The sequence below is a fragment of the Aedes albopictus genome, chromosome 2 (assembly GCF_035046485.1).
Source record: "Aedes albopictus strain Foshan chromosome 2, AalbF5, whole genome shotgun sequence".
Lineage (NCBI taxonomy): Eukaryota > Metazoa > Arthropoda > Insecta > Diptera > Culicidae > Aedes > Aedes albopictus.
This window is the reverse complement of record NC_085137.1, coordinates 435,977,510-435,996,959: the sequence shown is the minus strand read 5'-3', so window position 1 is coordinate 435,996,959 and position 19,450 is coordinate 435,977,510. Positions and strand designations below refer to the sequence as shown.

General features: G+C 38.0%; 1 protein-coding gene across 4 annotated transcripts in view; it reads left to right on the top strand.

The window, feature by feature from the left end:
* The window catches only part of LOC109417070 (putative sodium-coupled neutral amino acid transporter 11), a 200,825-nt gene that overhangs the window by 77,957 nt on the left and 103,418 nt on the right, over window positions 1-19,450 (top strand). For all 4 annotated transcript variants that reach the window (XM_062853666.1, XM_062853665.1, XM_062853664.1 and 1 more), the window contains one exon: window positions 5,645-5,701. In XM_062853666.1, the coding sequence (XP_062709650.1) occupies window positions 5,645-5,701 (57 nt within the window). The remainder of the gene's footprint in view (window positions 1-5,644; window positions 5,702-19,450) is intronic.

The following is a 19,450-nucleotide window of genomic DNA, read 5'->3' as shown; positions in this document are numbered from 1 at the left end:
GCAGAAAACCGCTTTTTAATAGCATTGCTGGTTTGGATACTGTGCGCCATTGCACGTACAGTAATCAAAACAGTTTCGTTCTTTAAAGGTTCTCTCAAATAACAATTCAACCTTATGCAAAATTTAGCATAACAATGATGTTGGAAATGAAAACTTTACATCTAATTATTATTTAATAAGGCGTACAATAGCATAGGACCGACTTTGTTGAAAATAAATAATAACAAGGTTCGCTAGAGTCGAAAAACTGCATCAATGGAGCAAAAAGTATGCAGTTTTTTACTATGACCATCTTTATGGATAAAATTTTTGATGAAGAATGCAATTTCAAGTAAATTTTTCTTCTGTATCATTCAGAAATCAATATTCTACTACTCTGGACAAATTTTCAGTTGAATCCGTTGTGCTTTTGCAACACAGGACTCAAATATATATTTTTTGATAATTACTATGAAAACAAAGCAACTCACTATATCAAGCTGGAGGCTGCCTTGTGCATTATTACTGACCAACTATTGAGCTTTACCTTCAGTAGAATAGTATGAGATTGCAATAAATTGAAAACTTCATGAAAATGTGCATGTTAAATATGTGGAAAGTTATGCCGAATTTTGAGAAATGGGTTTTTATTGATGTTTTACGAAAACCGCTTCAGTTACACAATAAAGAACTTTTTACTCAATGTTATATTTTTCCTACATTTGAAAATAGCTATAGAAAGTTATGCAAAAAACTGATAATGATTTTAATGAAAAATAAAAAATATATCGCACAAGCAAGTTGTCCGTTTTATAAATTGAACAGTCCTTAATATCGGCCTATCTACATCTAATTAACACTGTACGTAAAAGTTTCTTTTGAAAGCCTTTCAGAAATTCCTCCAGAGATTTCTTCATAAAACCCTCTAGGAATCTAAATAAAAGAGAATGAAATAAAATAAAAACTTTCTCAGGGATTCCTTCAAAAATTCTTTCAACTATTCTTTTAGAAATTCTTCCAGTGCTTCTCCACAAATTCTTACGAGCACACATACTTACGAGCATGAACTGCTCCAGGAATTCTTGCAAGAATTACTAAATGAATTATATTGGAATTTCTTGCTGAAACGTCTTCCGGATGCTCATCGGCTATTCCTCCTATGCAGAAATGTTTGAATCTAAAATGTCATTTCTGATGATTGTGCAGGTCTATGTGAGATTCTTGAAATGCAAAATGTGTTCGTACTTGTACTCGCATAAGAGATATAAAGTGTGAAATATTTCCGAACGATTCCCATTGTTTTTTCCAAAGAAATACAGAAATGTAAAACATATTGGAAAATTTGAAAAAAAATCGGGGGACGAGAGTGATTTGTTTCATCGAAACACCACGATCCAACTTTTAAAGCAACTTAAAAAAGTTATAAAAACAAACTTTTGCAAATTAACAATGTCCAAATGTCGGGGGCGCCAATCAGGATGCTTGTCAAGGGCAGGCGCCATGGGACCACGATATGGTATTTCAGTTTCTCAGAGGTATTCCATGGCGTTTTGAGGGATGTCAGCGGTGTTTCAGGGGCTTAAAAGGTGTTCCGGTAAGTTTCAGGGGCGTTTCAAGAGGGTAAAAAAGACTTTCCATGGATTTTTAAGTTTTTAAGGTAAATATGTTCCATGGAGTTTCAGGGGCGTGAAAGGGGCTCCAGGTGGTTCCGAGGGATTTCAGTGGCGTTCCAGTGGTTTCAGATCAAACCCGTGCACATGAGGGGGGTTTGGGTGTTAGCCATTATCGGCGCTCCATACACTAGTTGCCCCTCCACATTTTGCCGAAATTAGGAAAACCCCTCCCTTGGCCTTACTTCTGTGCACGGGCATGTTTCATATATACAGGGTGTTAGGTTCGTGAGTGCAAACTTTTTCAAGGGTGATAGAAAACCTTAAAAGGTGAAAACAATTGTTCTACGCATATGGTCAAATCTCAACCGTTACGTAGTTATTGAACTTTTCATGTTTTTGATTATTATTGCCTTAACTGGCTATAACTTCAAAATGGTCAAACTCATCGCAGTTTTTTTACCCTTATTTGAAAGATTGTTGAATTGTCTATCAAATGAGGGGCCCAGATGCAAAGGGGTGTAAGTGACCATTTTGTCGATTTTGAGCTGAGTGTACCAAAAAAATCTTCAGATTGCAAGCTTTTAGGAACTTTTTTAAGATTATTTTTACGATTTTTAGAAAAATTACAATAAATCGGAGAAAATTGGGTCGATTTTGAATCTCCATACATATTGTATGAGATGAAAAATAGGTGAAAAACTTTAAACCTCATTTACTCGAAATTGGGTTTTTGTCACTTACACCCCTTTACTTCTAACCCCCTCAAATGGCATCTTTGAATCGATTGGTTTAGTTAAATGACTAAGCTTTCTAGAGCAAAACAGCTTAAATTAGTGTGTTTTCATTTGTTTTTGTCAATTGTCTTTGAAACATGCGTAATAAACTGATTTTTTTTTCTTTGCAAAGTTGTGGCCACTATTCCACTCTACAATTCGTTCTTTGACACCAAACTTTTATCTCTTATCGTTTTCTTGCAATTTAGATTTAAATGTGCGGAAGAGTACGCAAAAAAGTGTTTATCTTGACAGTTTCAAATTTATGATCTGAAATACGATGTTTAAATCGAAATTGCAAGAAAACGATAAGAGCTAGAAGTTTGGTGTCAAAGAACGAAATCTAGAGTGGAACAGGGGCTACAAGAATTTCAATTTAATACGCATTTTTCAAAGATAATTGACAAAAACAAATTAAAACACACTACTTCTGAGCTATGTATATACTCTAGAAAACTTAGGTATTTAACTAAACCAATCCATTCAAAGATGCCATTTGATAGAAAATTCAATCATCTTTCGAATAAGGGTAAGAAAAACTGCGATAAGTTTGACCATTTTCAAGTTATAGCCAGTTAAGGCAATAAAAGCCAAAAACATGGAAAGTTCAATAACTACTTAACGGTTGAGATTTAACCTACCCATTAAAAAGTTTTTACTCAGGAACCTAACACCCTGTATATACCAAGGGGCTTCAAAAGCGTCCCAAGAGGGTTTAAGGGAATTTCCCCCTCAATGCAACAGAACTTCTTTTGGAAACCTCCTACAATTCTCTAAAAAGCCTCGATAAGCACCTCAAACACTCTTGGAAACTCCTAGGAACATTCGGGGTTTAGTCCAAACTCTCCAGCATGGCCGATTTTATGTTATCTCCAACAAAGAGAATATCAGTCCAAATTCTGTCAGGTGCCCTGATGCAAGCTACGAAATCATAGTCCATTAAACATGCAAGGTTTCCCCTTTCAAACGGTAAAATTTATTCTCCATTAAACTAGAAGTAGTTATCGTTTAGTTTTATGGCACCCAACAGATGCACCACCAGATTCACGGTCCATTGCATTGGCTGCTGCTGTACTCGAGTCCAATCAAGAGCTCCACGTCTCCTCCCCCAACATACGCTGTTGCACATGATTCTCCACTCAGCCATCCACTCCGAACCATCCAGAAGAACCAGTCTATTGTATTCAGCAAAAGCCCCATCGTAGATTGCCCTCACGTATCATGCTGTCGTCTTCTTCGTTCAGATCCTATCGTACATAGGTACAGGTTGCCCAGCACTTCTAAGCAGTCTCTCAACAAGTGGAAAACTCGACCCGCTGTTAATGCGTCGTTGTCGTCGTCACCGTCTGGCTACGGATGGCCAGGCTCGGGCACGGCGACGCAAATCCCTAAACTATGTGGGAAATTCCCATCTCTTTAGCAGAAGCAGCAACAGCAATGGGGGTAAGGGAATTCATCCGTGAACTGCAAATGACGATGATTGTGCTTCCGCGTGGACTTCGGGAAGTTCGTTTTGGGGGGTGGGGGGTTTGGGAAAATAACTCGAAGGTAGTGGGATTGACGTGTTGAAATTCGAAGCGCGGTAGCATTTGAGTGGACTTGAACCTGATAAACACATTCCGATGATCCTTCCAAACGGGTTGAGTCGAAACAGAGTGAGGCGATATATTGAATGCGCCCATAGAATTCAGATCTTCCATCCTAGCTTTTCTTCTACACCGAGACACACTTGTATACGAGTGGGCACTGACGCAATCTTTGTGACTGGTACCTTTGACAGTTGCATAAGGTCTCCTCTTATCGTTCCGATCCATACCTTCCGGTGCTTCAGCAAACACCCTCTTTATGCTGCTCTGGTCTTGCCCCGCTGTCCCATTCACTGCTATGCCGTTGAAATATCTGGAAAGAAATTACTGAACCACGCTTTTCTGAAAATGTCATCGGAGTTCGGAAGGATCCCTTATAGTGCAAATTATTCCTAAAATAATCATAAACTCCTTAACCCTCAGCAAATAAAGAAGGCGGAAAAAGTGGACCACCCAGTTATTGTCATTATCAGAGCCTGACTCCCCCTCCCTTTTTTTCGCTCTCATTTTCGGCATTAGACGATGCCGCCGCCGCCGCTTAACGACCGGCCGGAAAAGTGTTGTGCTGCAAATCTCCCAAGATGGATGTGTCGAGCTACGGAGATACGGATTACCTGCCTTGTCGAACGTGGAGCACATTTCTTTTCGTTGAGTGTCGTACTGTCGACGAATAGGTATCATCTATATGGTGATGAGGGCACATGAGGTGGATGTGGATGTCGTCGTCGGGTATGTGTGGCAGTAGCGCTGTTTTTTGGCGAAATGCGAAATTGCTTTCCACGCTCGAACAGATGCTCGAACAGATCCCCGACGAATGGGATATGGCATTAGAACTGGGGCAAAATGCCGGTATGCTTCGTTCGTAAGATAGCGAGCAAGCTCAAGTGGAGCTTCATTCCATATTCATAGATGCTCCGGTTGTTTCTATATGATGTCTGCAGTGCTCATGTCAACGTCCGGGTGAGTTGTTGAAATTCAAGCGAGAAAGCTCGGAAACAATGCGAGCGTATTTCTAACCCAATATCGTCCAAAATTTTAACAAAGCGGTTTTATTGCGAGTTTATTATAATATTTTCCCGTAAATATTTTCCGTTAAGACAGATTCAAGAGTATTTTGCTCTAATATTGATGAAACATAATCACTTTCTTATGATTCTATAAAATTTGATGCGTTAATGTTTTGTTTGCCATTCAGGTGTTCGTCAAAGTACTTCTTCCACCTTTCAATTATAACACAAATGCATCTCATAGATCGTATTGTAACCCAAGCACATCCTACTTGCATTACGGATCCTACGGCACATGTGTGGAGCTTAGATATTACAACGCATTCCTGATGTGATTATTATCAACAATGCTCTTTTGCTACTTTCGCGAGAAATTTTTTTTTCTCTTCATTTTTGTCATAAGGCAAGCAATTTATTTTCATTTTATTTTCTGATTTTCTGTAAACAGGAAATTCACTTTATCACACTTTGGTTTCCCTCGACGGTGACCTTTTGCACCCGAGAGACGTGAGTCTTCCATTGGAATCGCAAATCCTTACTCCCAAAGTTAACAGACGCTATATATCATACCAATCAATTTCCAATCATTCCTAATTTAATAATCCACAAATTTCGCAAAGCTCAACAAATCCCAATGGCCCTTCAGTGACCCAGATCTGTCTCTTTCTCTGTCTCTCTCTTTCCAGGGTAGCGATGACTCGACAGAAGCAGCCGCCTTCGACGATATCAACTCACTGATGAAGGTAAACATTGACCATCGTCGTCTGTCCCTTAAACCTATCCATCCATTAAATCGTACCCTCATCATCAAGTTGGTCCCATCCAGATGCACTGAATACACATGTTTTGGGTGGTAGCTACAGTTACATTTTTACTGTCCAGCTCAATCTGAGCCATTTTTCAAAAATGAACTAAACGGACTATCGTAGTTTTAATTGTTTCAATATACAGTCAGGTTTTTTTTTTTACGCGGTTTTTTTTACGCGGTTTTCATTTACGAGGTTTTTTTTACGCGGATTTTTGAATTAACGCGGTTTATTTTTACGCGGTTTTTTGAATTAACGCGGTTTTCATTTACGTGGATTTTACATTTTAAGCCGGAATTTTTCCAAGCATTATTATTGAGTTTTTCTACATACTCCTGTAGTTTTGGTGCTTAACAACATTAAAAAGGTAGAATATGATGCAGAGTAATTTTTTGGATATCCAAGGACATCCAAACTGTTCTTGAGTTTAGATCCTATTCTATTATTGTATCTATCTATCAGATAATTATGTCTATTATGTCTATTTCTGGCTGTTAAATTGGCTGATTTAAAATATTTTAAAACTATTTTGGAAAAATAATTGATTTAAACCCTGTCTCATTTTGTGTAGTTACTATTTTTAGCTTGAGAAACTACTGTCATTGCCATAGACTTTAGAAACTGAGTTCCAGAACACTTAGGATTACCTGGAATATCCCAAAATTTTCTAAGAATGCTTTGTGACCTTTCACCATCAACCCTCGAGCAATCGCGCTGTTGTATTTTGTACAACACTTTGAAATAATCTCGCTTTTCGTGTTCAGCATTAGCGTGGTGCTGACGGTGGTGGGCTACCGCGCGAGTTACGGAAGGTTAAGTGAACATGATTCACTGCCTGTACTTTGACACTTACTTATGCGACAACTGTGAGATGGAGTCTTAACAACGAACCGGTTTAAACCAGTGTTGCAAAACTTTATCTCATTCATTTGAACATTAACCAACAAATTTTTGCCTTTCTCGTACACTAAGTGTACTGGAAAGGCTATATACTCTGTCCATTTTCTATAAGACCAGATGATTTTTGATTGCTATTTCTCAGGAAGAAAACACATCACTTCAATTCATACCACGATATGTTTGTGTGAGTGAAACTTATGCCATGCATAGGAATAATCGTATGTGTGCGAACGCACCAAGCAGTAACTACTGTTTTTGCGATTTACCGTGTCCATTTTGTATAAGACCACTCTCAGATTCGCGTGTTTTCATTTTGCTGCATCAAAATGCCGAAGGGTAAAGTGCTCACGGAAAAGGAGAAGGGAAGAATCGAGGCATTTTACCACGATAAAGTGTGAATTAAGGTACGTTAAGACATGACAAATATTTGGTCAAACAAGCCCAACAAAAGACCAACACAGCGTGAACCATAGCAACCTTGGATGAATGTCCGGCTTCAATAGCAAATATTTGTCATAATAACAAACAGTCCGGTCCCATCAAGCAATTATCTCGCTGATCCTGAAGGGTACGAGAAAAAACGATAGAGCTCCATTGAAATCAAAGGTATCTGACCGCGAGAAGAGGGCGGGTAGAATAGCTTAGAATTCCATTGAACCCTTGATGCAAATTAAGCAAACTTTGAATTGAAAGGTTTGCCTGGAGACAGTTTCAAAAGTTTTGATAAAGAAACCCGCATATTAAAAGGGCAAAAAGGATTGAAGCTCCTAACCTTACAGCACAGTCAAACAGACGTAACACCTTGAACGATTTTCATGGAAATCCATCGCCCAGTTGATACTACCATCACCTGATGAAAAAGTTGCACCAATCACTGTGTTGTGCAATATCGTCAACAGAAGGCGCTAGTGTGAAACGTCAAACTCATAGAAAAACAATGCGCACGCCTCTGGTTGTGAAAGCCACAACTGTGAAAATTTAAAATAATCGTTAAAAGCGTGGTCGATGGAAATTTTGCAAGTGTTACGTCTGTTTGTCTGTGCTTACAGCTTCTAATATTGAAAATTAGCTGAATTTTACAAATACTCACATGAATAGGCAGTCGAATTTGGTAAGATTTTGTTTAATGTTATTTTTCGAACCCCTTTTAATATTCCAATATATCTCTGAAACTTGTAAAGTAGTCTAGATTGTTTGAATAAAAATAGACTATTTTCAGCGACGAAAAGAAGTTCAACTTAGATGGTCCAGGCGGCTTCAATGGATACTGGCGGATTTAGGGAAGGAAGATTTTTTTTTCAACTCGGAACTTCAGTGGTGGCTCATGCATGGTGTGAGCATGCTTTTGTGTAATCGAAGAGCTGGTTCACGTCTTTCAAAACGAATAGTAAGGACTGCATCAGTATTTTTGAAGGACTTCTCTGCCGTGTGCATCATAGTTGTCCCATGTTAATAGGGATTCCAATAGAACATGGGACAACTACATATGCTGCACACGGTAGTTCTTCTCCCTTTCTTGCGCAAATATTATCGGAAGAAGTTTACATTCCAATAGGGATTATCCACCATTCATACCAGCAACGAAACGAAGCAATAGTTCAGGGACCAAAAAATCGATTAACTCGACTGGCCGGCGTGTTCACCTGACTTAAATCCAGTTGAACACATTTAAGGGATTTTGGTTCGTAGGATTTATACTGAAGGAAAACAGTATGTCACCGTTGATGAGTTGAAATCCGCTATAACAACAGAATGGGACAAAATTGAGAAATCTGTTCTACTGAATTTAGTAAACAGTATGCCAAATCGAATTTTCCAAGTCATAAATCTAAATGGCAAAGCTGTGGATTATTGAACTTACAATATGTTGATTTTTATAAGTTTTACTTAATGAAAATGTATAATATTTGAGATGGTCTTATAGAAACTGGACACCTCGAAAATATAAAGTCTTATTACTAAAGTAATAGAAAGAACTTTTAATCAAAATAAATTTAGGACAAAAAATAACCTATAATGCATTATACAATTATACGCACATTGACCCGAAATTGTTATTATTATAGTTGACTTGATACAATTTGGGGGTGGTCTTATAGAAGTTGGACAGAGTGTATGTTCACTCCAAAAATGACTTTTTGCTAGAAGCCCCGGAGGGTCGAGTCATATATACCAATCAACTCAGCTCGACGAATTGAGGTGATGTCTGTATGTGTGTATGTGTGTGTGTGTGTGTATGTATGTGTGTGTGTGTATGTGTGAGTGTGTACAAAAAAACTCACATCACTTTTTGGCAGTTAACCTCAACCGATTTCAATGACCGACGGTTCATTCGACGCGGAATCTGGTCCCATTGTTTCCTATTGAAAATGGTTCGGATCGGTCCAGCCGTTCCGGAGATATGGCCATTTAGGTGTTCCGGAACGGTACCCCAGGAAGGGACCAGATATGAAAATGCATCAAACCTATGCATGCGACACATCAAATCATGGCATTTTCGATAACCTGATGAGCGGTAAGCAGAAAAATAGTCTCAGACCATATCTGAACCGGTAGTGTTCCGGAACCGGTTCCGGGTGTCCCGCCGGAAGTGGCCAAATATCAAGGTGAACCAAACCCATGCATGAGACACATCAAACCACGGCATTTTCGATAACCTGATGAGCGGTAAGCAGGAAAATAGTCTCAGACCATATCTGAACCAGTAGTGTTAAGAACCGGTTCTGGGTGTCCCGCTGGAAGTGACCAAATATACAATTGAACCAAACCCATGCATGCGACACAACAAACCACGGCATTTTCGATGACCTGATGGACAATGAGCAGTAAAACCATCTCAGAGCAAATCTGAACCGGTAGTGTTCCGGAACCGGTTTTAGGCGTCCCGTTGGAAGTGGCCAAATAGGGTATCGGGATGCTTCGTTGGCATAGTCCTCTCGTTCGGCCTATCTCAAAATAAACCAAAAACTCAAACAAACACGCATAACTGGATATCGGAAAAGCTATGCGCCAAACAACAGTAACATTTCGTTTCAATTTTAGCCCTTTGGAGCATTAAAATTGAATGAAAATGTCACTTTGTTTAGCTTTTGTAGACGCCATGATTCTTCGGCTTAAAGGGTAGTCTATACACATGATAATAAATGGCATGATTCTGGAACATTTCGAATTGACTTTTCAATAACTGAACATTTAATGCGACGGTCAAATACGCTATTTTGAACTTGTGTATTTGTTTTCAACGAATAATAACTATTTTACAAATTGAATGTGGGCCGAAATATTGAGGACATTTTTTTACTATGTACCCAAATCTTGGCCCATCAGTAAAGTGACGTCAAAAACACCGATAAGAAGACGTCAACAACATTTCTTGCGTAAGAACCAGAAAGAACGCATAGGAAAAAAGATTTTATGTGCAGTGACTGTCAAAATATAATACAATAATAGGGTTGCGTTGTTTTCGTTATTAAATTAAAGAAGAACTTTAGTTTAAATGATTTATTTAGATTTTTTTGAAAATTTGGCTCCGAAAATGTAATTTAAAAGTAAGATTGGTGAACAAACAGAGATAATACTTCAGCAGAAATATTGAAAAAATGAGATATTAGTGGTTCTAGTGCATGAAAAGCAATAGGCCAACGTTGTATCCACTAATAGGCCAATTTTTGTACCATAGACCAACGTTGCATACCATCGCATCGAATCTTTTTAACTTAATTAAGTAAATTCTTGAATATTTACGTTAGTTTACTTCCAATTGGTGAAACATGCATTGCCTTGAGTGTGTAATAGGGTCAACAATTTATTTCTAGTGCTATTGATTCATGAGTTATGGTCTAGATTGTCAAGGCGGCTTGCAAATTAGGCCAAGGAATGGTACATATACCCTATACAAGTGAACCAAACCCATGCATGCGACACATCCAACCACGGCATTTTCGATAATCTGATGAGCGGTAAGCAGGAAAATAGTCTCAGACCATATCTGAACCGGTAGTGTTCCGGAACCGGTTCTAGGTGTCCCGCTGGAAGTGGCCAAATAAACAATTGAAACAAACCCATACATGCGACACATCAAACCACGGCATTTTTGATCACGTGATGGACAATGAGCAGGAAAATCATCTCAGATCATATCTGAACCAGTAGTGTTCTGGAACCGCTTCCGGGGTTCCCGCCGAAGTGGTCAAATATGAAACAGAAACAAACCCGAACATGCGCCACATCAAATAGCGGCTTTGTAGATTAGCTAATGAACGGCAAGCAAGTGTTTCGGATTCGGTTTTGAGTGGCCGGAAGAGGCCAAATGTAAAAGTAATCCAAATCCAGGCATGTGATACATCAAATCGTGGCTTTTGCGATAACCATGGATGCGGTACATCAAATCACGAGTTCACGACTTATCGACAAATTGATGGAAAAATAGGGTTAGACCACATTAGATTCCCGCCCGGTAGTGTTGCGGGTTCGGCTGTGGCTTCGAAAGTAGTTAAAAGCTGAGACGAGACTCGCGAAGAGGAAAAAAAGCAACGTCAAGTGCAGCCCAACTGAGCTGTCAGTTGTAGCCCGTTTGATTACGTTACCTAAAACGAGTAAAGTATTGCTATCCGAGATAAATTCTGAAGCCAAAATTCACTCCGAGCAGCATTTTCTTCTCCTGTACTGTCAAAAATAAATTGAAAACAAAATATTCCAATGATTACTTTGCTTGGCGATTGTTGGCGATGCAAAATTTCACCTCAACATGATTTTGTGCGTGAATGGGATTCAGTCACACTGCATGTGAGGTGATGCGGTCACGTACGTGTTTGAACCACCAGCCCAAAACATAATGTCAACACAGATAGGAAGAAGAAAAAAATAACAAAGTGGAGAAAATGAAGACCGTCTTCGCGAGTCTCGTCTCAGGTTAAAAGTAAAAGTGAATCAAACCCATACATGCGATATATCAAATGGCGGTGATTAGGTAAAGGTAAAGAATTAGCAATAAAATTATCTCAGACCATAATTGGGACATACGGTAATGTCATGGAATCAGATCCGGGTATCCCACCGGAAATTACCAGGGGGCCAGCAAAAGGCAAAATCCCCGTAGCTCACAACAAAAACACGTTCAAAATTGTTTGTGCTGAAAACTGATGCGTTACACAATTTCTTACTGATTTATTTGCCATCTTCGCGTTGTCGTGTAATTTCGAACGATTGCACGCCAAAATTTTCGTAACCTTTTGCTAGTTTTACACGTTTTACTTAAGTAATAACTTATGATAATGACTAATTCGCAGATGTCGTGCACTTCCCAGATCTGTCAGAGTGCCCAAAAGTGTCAATTTCCCAAACATGTCAAATTCATGTGGGCTACGGCACATCTATTCGTGGTTGACGTCCGCGCTACCCCGCTGGAAATTACCAAATATAAAAATGAACCAAACCCATACATACGACACATCAGATCGCAGATTTTTTGATAATCTAATGAACGGTTAGCAAGGAAATAGCCTTAGATCACATTAGAGACTAGCTGTTGTGTAGCAGAACCAACGTTCATGTGAAAAATTAAATCGTGGCTTTGTTTAATGGCCTGATAAACGGTAGGTATGAGCAACAGTGACGAATATGTCTAAGTTCTCATATATGAAAGAGATCAAAATATAGACAAAACTTAAGCGATCTCATCAAATCGTATACCATTCCAGATTCCTAAGGTGTAAAATTATAGCAGGATGAGTCAACGTTGAATGGAAAAATAAGAATTTGATCGCGTCAACAGAAGATGGCGGCTGTTTTAAGGAATTTTGAGCTCTAAAACTATGTAAAATAAGTGTATTTGGTATGGGAAATATATTTTTTTATCTGTATTAACGAGATTTTTAGCCCTAGACTAATTCATATCGGGACCCACGCTTTAATTTCCTTCCGAAGGAAGAACCCACGTTTTGTGAGTTTGTCGGAAGTGGGATTCGATCCCAGGTCCTCGGCGGAGAGTCAAGTCTTCTAACCATCCAACCAGATCCGCTCCACTATGGGAAACATGTTCGGAGTCCACCAGAGTATCCAAGATAGCGGTCCAAAATCCAAGATAATGGCCCAGTATTCAAGTTAGCGCCTATTTTATAGGATTTTAAATTCTTGCATTATGGACATATTTTGTATGGAAATATGTCCAGAATTCAAAATTTGTAATCAGAAAACCCAAGCTGTGCGCCTTTTCACAAGGTCTGCAATATGACTATACACTCATAGCACAATTATGGGTCACTCAAGGAATAATCATTTCATAATATGAATCGTTTTTCATGCAAAAATAACACTTTCATTTTTTTTATTTTATATTCTGTTCATTGAAACTCCTTTTTATTATTTTTAATAAAAATATGCTTGTACAATTCACTTCAGGCGGCGAAAATTACTTAAATGTTGATGAATAATGAAAACCACAATAATGGGTCAAAATTGGCTATGTAACAATTATGGGTCAATTTGTTGCCTATTATGGGTCACTCAAGAGAAATCGGCTCAACAATAATGTTTCGTCTATTTTTTCAACGAATGATCACTTATTCTCGATCGATCAACTATAGTAGAATCAAAAACTGGTCTCAAATCTCTTAACGAAGCGTGTTTTCACGATTTGGAATCAAATTTTCAAAATTGGGACAAAATCTTCAACACAACCACCGATGAACGCCTAAAAGTATGCAATGCCCATGTACACAGAACTGTCAATATTATGCTGCACAAAAAGTGACCCATAATTGTGTGATTTTCGGTGTTCCTTGGCACAATAATGAGTCACTTAAATATTGCCTGAAATAAGCTTTAATTAGCTGCAGTCACATGAATTTCTACATTTAGAACGTAAATTATACCTTTGTTCTGGTGACGATGCCATTTCGCACTTGAAAATCACTAAAGCTCGCTTTTAAAGAGCTTACGAAAGCAGCGCACGCACTTTCCGATATTCACAACCGAGGCGTTACTTTGACAGATGGTTTTGCGCTGAACAAAAAAGATTAAAAATATGAATGTTTTAACGTATAAACCTGTGTGCGTTACGCATACTGACACAAAACAAATCAACTTATGAACGAAAAATGATAATGGCTAACAAAAGCTTGCAAATTTTTAGTATTTATCTATTGAAGTGGAAAGTGACTAATAATTGTGTGTGACCCATAATTGTGCAATGAGTGTAGTTTGAATGGGGAAGAATGCCGGTCTTCGTCCAAAACAAGTAACCAGAAAATCATAGACGACATGCCAAAATTCAATACGGTGACTATTTTATGTAATTTTAGGTGCAGAGTCCAAAAATGAATACCAGAACATCCAAGATGGTGTCTCAATATTCAAGATGGCGCTTGGTTTAGTTGGGGTAGATATCTAAAATGACGTTTCGAAATTTTGCGGCTTCATAACACTTGTTTGGTATGAATTATGGATCGTTGTCTTATATTTTCTGAATATTGGATGTTATGCTTATATAAAATGTATCCATATTGAGTAGATTTAGCAAGTAGTTTTCATTTTGTATTTATGTCAATGTCATCAACACGTCACATGAGTTTTGTTGAAAGGATATTTTAAAGCACGAGAAAGGCACCATCACCGCTAGGTGGATTAATTAGGGTTTTTTAAACATTTATCCTTCTGTTCATGTTCAAAACGATTTCATTCAATCAGAGCACCTATCAAATAAGAAGCGAATCCTTGTCAATTGAATACATTGTCACTCGAATGAGTAAGGTACACCGGGGCAAGTTGAAACGAGTGGGGCAAGATGAAACAGCGGGTTAACATGAAGTTATCCAACAGCGCTTGAAAATTGAAGCGTTTTACCTCAGACGAATCAAAATTTGCTCTTCTTTGACCGGCGCTTTTCAACCCAAGCGGTAGCAATGTGCCTTCATTGGCTAACATGCTTCAGAAGCAAGTGGGAGCGGGAGCAATAAAAATATGAGTGAGAGTGAGGGACGACGATTCAGCGCCGTGCGGCTCTCTGAATCTCTCTCTTCGCCGCTGTATACACCCTAAAATGAAACAACACAGGCTTGTGTACAATGTACACAGGCTTGTGTACAATGTACACAGATTTGTGTACTACTAGATCAGCCTCCACCCCTGTGTCAAATGTACACAGTCACTTTTCTGGCTCTAGCGCTGGTATGGGAGCAAAGTTCATAACTAATTTTCTCTGAACGATGACATGCATTATCAGGAATCGATCAGTGCAAAAATAATTGTTAATTTTGTTTTCATGCCAGCGCTGGAGCCGGAAAAGTATCTGTGTACATTTGACACAGCGGTGAGGCTGATCTAGTAGTACACAAATCTGTGTAACTTCTGTAACCGTGTACGGCAATGAATATAGGGTCTGGGACCATTTGGGCAGGAGCACCTATTTTGGGCACTTGCTACTATAACTCAGTCAATTTTGAACCGAATGACTTGATTTTTGAGACACGATCAGATACGCACAGTATCTAGCCATGTGCAACAATTCAAGTCAATCGGTTTGGAATTGACTGAGTTATAGCAGCAAGTGCCCAAAATAGGTGCTCCTGCCCAAATGGTCCCAGACCCTACTTGATTTTTATCTCGTTATTACAGTGCAAATGACACAAACTCGAATTAAATCGATTATAATAGTCACGTCCATCATTCTCTTATGGATAAATTGATTATTTTCACAAGTTTTGAGCAAAAAATAAATCCACTGAATCATTTACGCATCTTCAGCCTCACCGCAGCAAGCGAGAAAGGTTATTACAGTGCAAATGACACAAACTCGAATTAAATCGATTATAATAGTCACGTCCATCATTCTCTTATGGATAAATTGATTATTTTTACAAGTTTTGAGCAAAAAATAAATCCACTGAATCATTTACGCATCTTCAGCCTCACCGCAGCAAGCGAGAAATAATGGTTTCCAGTCAGTATGCTTCACCAGCCAACCGACCGATGAGGAATAGTGGTCGCCGTTGGTTCGGTTTCTCTTTGCTCCCTGTGCGTGTTCGTTCGTAGTGATGGTTGGCGCTGATGACTGATCGTACCATTCATATTCACTGAATTTCAAGCACTGTTATCCAATGATGGTAAACAACTTGAATGCCAAAACACACAGTTTTTGATTGAAACAATCTTTCGGCGAAAGAAAAATTTCCAAATTGTATTGAAAACTATTTCAAAACTTCGTGTTTCATCTTGCCCCACTCGTTTCAACTTGCCCCGGTGTACCTTAGCTGGGCACGAAACACGAAAAAACCCTGCAAAATTCCGCCAGACTGAAAAAATATCGAATGTCGGGTCAAAGTTGGGTCAATTTTTATCGAATGTTGAACCACTGTTGGACCAACATCGACCAAGTATTGGGTCCATGTTGGGTTTGGTGGCCAAAATAAAAATAGGTGAATGATAGGTTGATGTCGGGTTTGACGTCATCAATGGTAGTAGAAGCTTAAAACCTTTAAACAATAGCTTGGCAGTTTGTGTAACTTGTAGAAATTTTGAGTGACAGGCAAATATCTTAAAATGTTGTCTTAAAATATTTAATTTTTTAATATAAAATCAAGAAAGAAATTATTGAGTTAAAAGTTATAAAACATGGTTTTCATTTACGCGGATTTTTGAATTAACGCGGTTTTCATTTACGCGGATTTTTGAATTAACGCGGGTTTTTTACGCGGATTTTTGAATTAACGCGGTTTATTTTTACGCGGATTTTTGAATTAACGCGGTTTATTTTTACGCGGTTTTTTTTTTTACGCGGTATGTATTCCCCGCGTAAAAAAAAACCTGACTGTAGTTTACAAAATAACTTGAATGCCAAATTTGGTGTGAATTTGTGGTACCGTAAACCGGGGTCAAATTGATCTCCGGGTCGAAATTGATCAGCATAGGCGTATCTAGGATTTTTCCCTAGGGGGTGCCTGGGGGGTGCCAGTTTTAGTGATTTCCAGGCTGCTTTGATTTTTTTTTTTTTGGAAAAAAAATATCGATCCACCCTTAATTTCTTAGTACAATGATATGCTGCGTCGCTTCGGGACAAATTAGCCTGAGAATTCAAACGCGCTATATTTTAAAGGACCATTTTTTTTTTTATCCGAATCGTTGTACTGACTTAACACTCTCCCCGCCATGTGAGGTTTGAGAACTTAATAACTTGATTACGTATAATACATTGAATTTGTATTTTATGTTTGAACTTTACAATCATCACAAAAGGGGTTGTGGATTGAATACATTGATTAAGAATACATTTTCGGAGCAATTATTAGAAACTATCAAATATCGACAAATTTGCATGTAACTTGTGTTCATCGTGACATCCTCTTTGTTTTATTGCATGATAACAACCCTTATAAAATAGTTTTCAAAAACAATTCTAATAGTCTTTTTTTTTCCTCCCATATGTTGTGAAAATTAAGCCACAGTGTCCAATAAGCTGTACTTTTGTGGCATTGAAATTGAAAAATTAGGATACATATTTGCATTTTTGGTTTGACCGCAACATCAATAGCGAACTTCGATTTTCCTCTTCGGGATTCTGATTCTATGCTATACTATAATAAAGAAATTTGTGTTTTCGGTAAATCATTGTTCTTTTAGAAATCTTTTAGTAATTCCTTTGAATTTTGCAAATTTCTTCGGCAATTTCTTAAGGATTTTTCTTTGGTACTATGTCTGGAATTTTATACTAAACACCTTTTACGCATTCTTTGAAAATTTCATCGGAAATTACTTAGGAAATTTGTTTGGCATTTTTCATTTCATTGGCAAATTCTTTGAAATGTTTTCTCAATTTTTTAGTAGTCTTTCAAGCGATGGACGCAGTGGCTAAATTTCCTCGACAGGGGAAGAAAAAAAGCGATGTTTTGTTTATTTCAGCGATTCTATTGATATTTGCTTTTTGAAATTCTCCAATTTCACTTCATGCAATTCGTTTGGGAATTCTTTTAATAAAGTCTTTGGTGATTCATTCGACATTGACTAACATTTTTTTTTGTGAAAATGTCTTCGTCAAGTTATTCTTCTTTTTTTTTGATTATCGTCGATTTTTTGGACTTCCATTATCTATGCTATTAGGTATTTCTTCACCAATTCCTTCGAGAACTCCTTCGGAAGTTCTTTTATCAAACGCTTCTATAATTTAAATAAAAATTCTCTAGACAATTTCTTCTAGATTTCTTCAGTCATTATGTAAGGAATTCCTGCAGCAGATGATTTTGGAACATCTTCGGCATTTCCGATGTTACTTGCATTGAACATTTATTTGGGAATTTTATCAGCAAATCCTTTAGACATCTTTGAAACTTCCATTATTACTTTAGGAACTTCTTCGGTACCGTCGTGCGGGGCTACTTTTGAAATGCGGGGCTACTTTGGACACTTTTGAATATGGATTTTTTGAATTCAAAATATGGTTCAAATCTGTTTGATGTCTTAGGAACTATTATAAGTTTTCCCTTCATTTGGTTGAATTTATTTTTAAAACAGACCGTTTATTGCTTGTCAGGACGCGAAAAAACATCGAATAAACCAATATAATATACATAACGTATCAGAACATTAGGTCTGTAGGCATTGTTTCTACAGCTCATAAATTTCAAAGGGTTGATCAATTCATTCAAAATGTATCAACGTAGCATATACAATCGAATATTTGTATCGTTATACGTTATAAATGACCGTTTCGCCCAAATAAAGGATTGATGGTCCCTTTTTTCGGGCTATCTATATAGCAATATCACGCTGCTCATAATACCAAAGGTAGCACAGAACCATCTTAAAACGCATATTTTTATTGAAATTATGTATGATACAGTATACTACAGTATTGGTACAATGTAGTTTTCCAAATAACCCTGGAATTTGAAATGCAGTTTTGTTATAGATAAAAATGTCCAAAGTAGCCCCCATCCGGTTCTATATGAGATGTGTCCGATTGGTGTATGAACTACTTTTTTGTTTATTGATGGATTTAGCTCAAATTTTGCATACATCCTACATACATACTTGTAGTATATTAGCCGACGAACATTGATGTGCGTACCTTATGCCTATTTATACCTTGATCTGTTTCACATCATTATCTGTGCGCATACCTTTGGCATACAAGACCTTGATGGGAACAAGTGGAATAGGGAAAAAAACAACAACATTCGTTGCTAGCAGCCAGAGAAAATAGGTAGAGAAGCGAATAGTGTGAAGCCAAAAATACCTTATCGAACCGTCAAACTGGTATCCTATCGAACAAAATCAACAAACCTTGACGATTGCCGCATAAGTAAAGATAAGTATTGCATTCGTTTCAAACATATTTTCACCAAAGTTTTCAAATATAATGGATGGCAGTGCAAACAACATTGATTTCTTAAATTAATGAAAATTGTTCCATTTTGGAACATCAATTTGATAATGTCTAGTTAATAAAACAACAGTATAAATAGTTTTCAAATGCGGTATGCGAGAAAGGCACTACCTTCGATGGGTGGATTAATCTGCTTTGCTGCAGTTGCCAGCATCCGAGCGATGAAATCAAAACAGAAAAAGTGTTGCCATTCTGGCGGCGGTTCACTCTTCGCTTCTCTACCTATTTTCTCTGCTAGCAGCGGAGACGGACGGTCACAGAATATTACAAGTGGCGACGAGGATTAAAAAGGAAAAGAAGGTAAATATAAATACAATCCACGGAAACGGCAGGGCCGGATTATCACCGGATTGATGTGGACAAGCAGATGTTCGCAAATACTGAAATTTAGGTGGAGTGATGCAAGTAAC